The 3,042-nt window shown below is 54.8% G+C and overlaps 1 protein-coding gene across 1 annotated transcript; it reads left to right on the top strand.

Annotated features, from left to right (window-relative positions):
- Window positions 1–1,658: 1,658 nt before the first annotated feature.
- DL89DRAFT_210801 (uncharacterized protein) lies at window positions 1,659–1,976 on the top strand (the record flags this gene model as incomplete). Its single annotated transcript, XM_040884192.1, has 1 exon — window positions 1,659–1,976. A coding segment is annotated over one exon (318 nt), but the record flags the coding sequence as incomplete, so codon positions are not given.
- Window positions 1,977–3,042: the final 1,066 nt, after the last annotated feature.

The following is a 3,042-nucleotide window of genomic DNA, read 5'->3' as shown; positions in this document are numbered from 1 at the left end:
GTGGATTATATTGCGTTACTGATCAATAGACGCCTTGCATTACTTGTTTACGCCCAAGGCGGATCTGCCCAGTGTCTTGCCCAGCCAAGTGATCAGGAGGACGAGACTTGTCGATATTCGGCCACCCTTTCAACAGCAGGAGGGGCACCTGCAACCTAACCACTACATATACAAGGACAGCCATCATCTCTTTGCTGTGTATTTGTTCATCAAAGGTAACATCAAATGAAAATCAGGCATTCACTCCTAACTACTGCAATTCTGCTGGGTTCTGGCGTTGGTGGCGAAAGCATGGCGGACAAGTGCGGTGACAGCGACGGTGCAGGGCATACGGTAACACGACCAACAGAAACTACCTCGCTGCTGAAGCAGTCAGTGGCGGCGGTGCCGCTGCCTCACGTCGGGCTTGGTGGGCCCATTCACATTTCCACACCAGTAGACACCATCGGGTGCAGCAACCAATGTGCGCCGGGCCATGTGTGCCCGATGTACTGCATTCTCAGACTTGACACGATATGAGCACAAGAGCACACAGACACCGGTGGTCCAGGCGCCACCTATAAACTCTTGTGAGTGGGGAGGGACCGGCTATTGTGCACCCCTACCATCTTGGCTATGTAGTGTAATATCATCTCATTTCACGTCAGCTTGTGTTTAATCCTGATGTAATCATTGTTGCTGTTAAATGCCGATGGCCATGTGCTGGCGGGCGGGTGGCACACCGTGCAGCCGAGCACGCGCAGGCAGCGAGCTGCAGCAGATCAGATGAGTTTTGTTTGTTTTCTTTTTCCAAAGCCTGAGCCTTGTTTATATTCTCCTACTCTTTCTGCCACTCGCCAGCGCACCCTCTACCTCTGCGCCCTCCTCTGCTTTTTACACCAGATTGCGACTGCCCCACTCTGCTGCACGTATCGCAACCAGCGTGTATAGCATCAAGACTCGCAGAGAATAGTACGCTGGTCTGGGAAACCCTTCCCCCAAGGCCCCAGGCGTCTGTGTTAACTGCATCGCTGAACTTGATTTTCAGCCCTTGCTTTCGATAACCTCTCTTTGTGCGCGCGTGGGCGTTTCTTATTCCTAGCCAGGGGAGTTACTGCTCGATTTTGCCTGGCTGCGCAGTTAATTGCGTGCCATTATTTTCTCCTCAAAAAATTGCAACAGTGCTGTTTTTTCTTTCATACTCAGCCCAGGCTGTCGGCCAGAAAGAGATAACAAAAAACACCAAAGCCAAAATATTGCCCTGCTCCACCCCCTCTTCTTTCCCCGCGCATTTTCCTCCCCTTTTGCTCAAAATACAAAAGCGCATACCATCCTCATTATTTACCAGAACTCTTACATTCCACTGTTTGTTGTTTCTCTCATCCGCTTTTTCGTCCATTATTGCCACTATTTTAAACACTATTGGGACAGGTTTTTTGTTGCTCTTTTTGATGATCTGAAGGGACGGTGGGGAAAAAACTCTCGCTACGCCTTTGTCTTCTCACTCTTTTCTACTATCTCTAAACATACGCTGCGCATTTACACACGCTCCTTCCCAATTGTCCCCAGAAATGAGCAAAAACTCAGACCCTCTGCGGACGCCAAAGCTGGCGACACACCATACATTCGACAGCGAATACACAACGCCAGTAAACAGCCACAGCCGGCGGCATATAGTCGATGACGAGGCCCAGAATGGTGCAACAGAGCTGCATATGGACAGCACACAGGCACCGGTCCAGGCATACGCAAAGCTCGAGGGCCCTGATTTCTGCTATTATGTGCGGACGCTGGAGGTGACGCTGGGGCGCCACCCGACGAGCGCACACCACGAATCGGTCGATATTGATCTGGGCGACAGCAAGGCAGTGTCGCGGCGGCACGCCAAAATATTCTACAACTTTGTGTCGCAGAGTTTTGAGCTGCAGGTGTTTGGGAAGAACGGGTGTCTGGTGGATGACGAATACTTCAAGCGCGGGCAGGCGGTGACCCTGCGGCACAAGATGATGATTCAGATAGGCGATACCGAGTTCTCATTTCTGCTGCCCAAAGTGGCAGCCCCAGCGGCAGCCCTGGAGACCGGCGGGCCGCTGGGCACTCTGGGCCGCAACACGCTTGCGGCTGAAATAGCTGCGCAGCACGATGTGTACCCGGTCAGCACTATTACTCCACAGCGGCTGAACCTGTACAATCGCCCGGTTCCGCCGCCCCCACTGGACGGGAGCGCAGACATGATGATGATGCCCACGCTGCCGGGCCATCCACGCCAGTCAAAGTACTCGCGGCCGGTGGTGAAGACAGAATACATTGGCACTCCGCAGTACAGCCCTGGCCCGCCACCTCCAGGCGCAAATATTTTGAGTCATGACGGCAAGCCGCCCGCCCCATTGTCGTTTGGCGAACCACCGGTGTACGCGAATAGTGGCGGAGGGTCGGGCGACAGCAGCGTCAGCCCAACCGGATCCTACACCCAGTCGGCAGCACATTTCCCACAGCAGAACTCAACTTCCAAGCAGTTCCAGCCGCGCCCGCAGCCGAACCAGCCCCAGACGCAGACGCCTGGCAGTGCCTCTAGCAGTGTCCGGATACTGCCGTCGACGCAGCGTCCACCCCCGCCGCCGCCCGAGCAGAGCCTGGAGCTGGCGAAGCCAACATACTCGTATGCGTCTCTGATTGCGCAGGCGATAAATGCGACACCCGAGAAGAAGGTGACCCTGAACGGCATTTACACATTCATCATGAACAACTACCCGTACTACAAAAACGCGCAGAACGGCTGGCAAAACTCTATCCGCCACAACCTGTCGCTGAACAAGGCCTTTGTCAAGGTTCTGCGTGCGAGCAATGAGCCTGGGAAGGGGTCGTACTGGGCCATCGACGATGCGTACAAAGGCCAGTTCTCGAACGGCGTGTACAAGCGCACACGTAGGACAAAGAAGGCGATGCAGCAGGAGCGCGAGCAGGAGCGGGCACGGAAGGGCCTGCCGGCGGAGTCGTTGCCAGAGGATGCTAGCCCAAATGCACAGCGGGCAAATGGCCCTCCGCCACAGCTTATGCCCAAGA

The sequence above is a fragment of the Linderina pennispora genome (assembly GCF_002104995.1).
Source record: "Linderina pennispora strain ATCC 12442 chromosome Unknown DL89scaffold_153, whole genome shotgun sequence".
Lineage (NCBI taxonomy): Eukaryota > Fungi > Kickxellomycota > Kickxellomycetes > Kickxellales > Kickxellaceae > Linderina > Linderina pennispora.
This window is presented reverse-complemented; position numbering and strand designations above follow the sequence as displayed.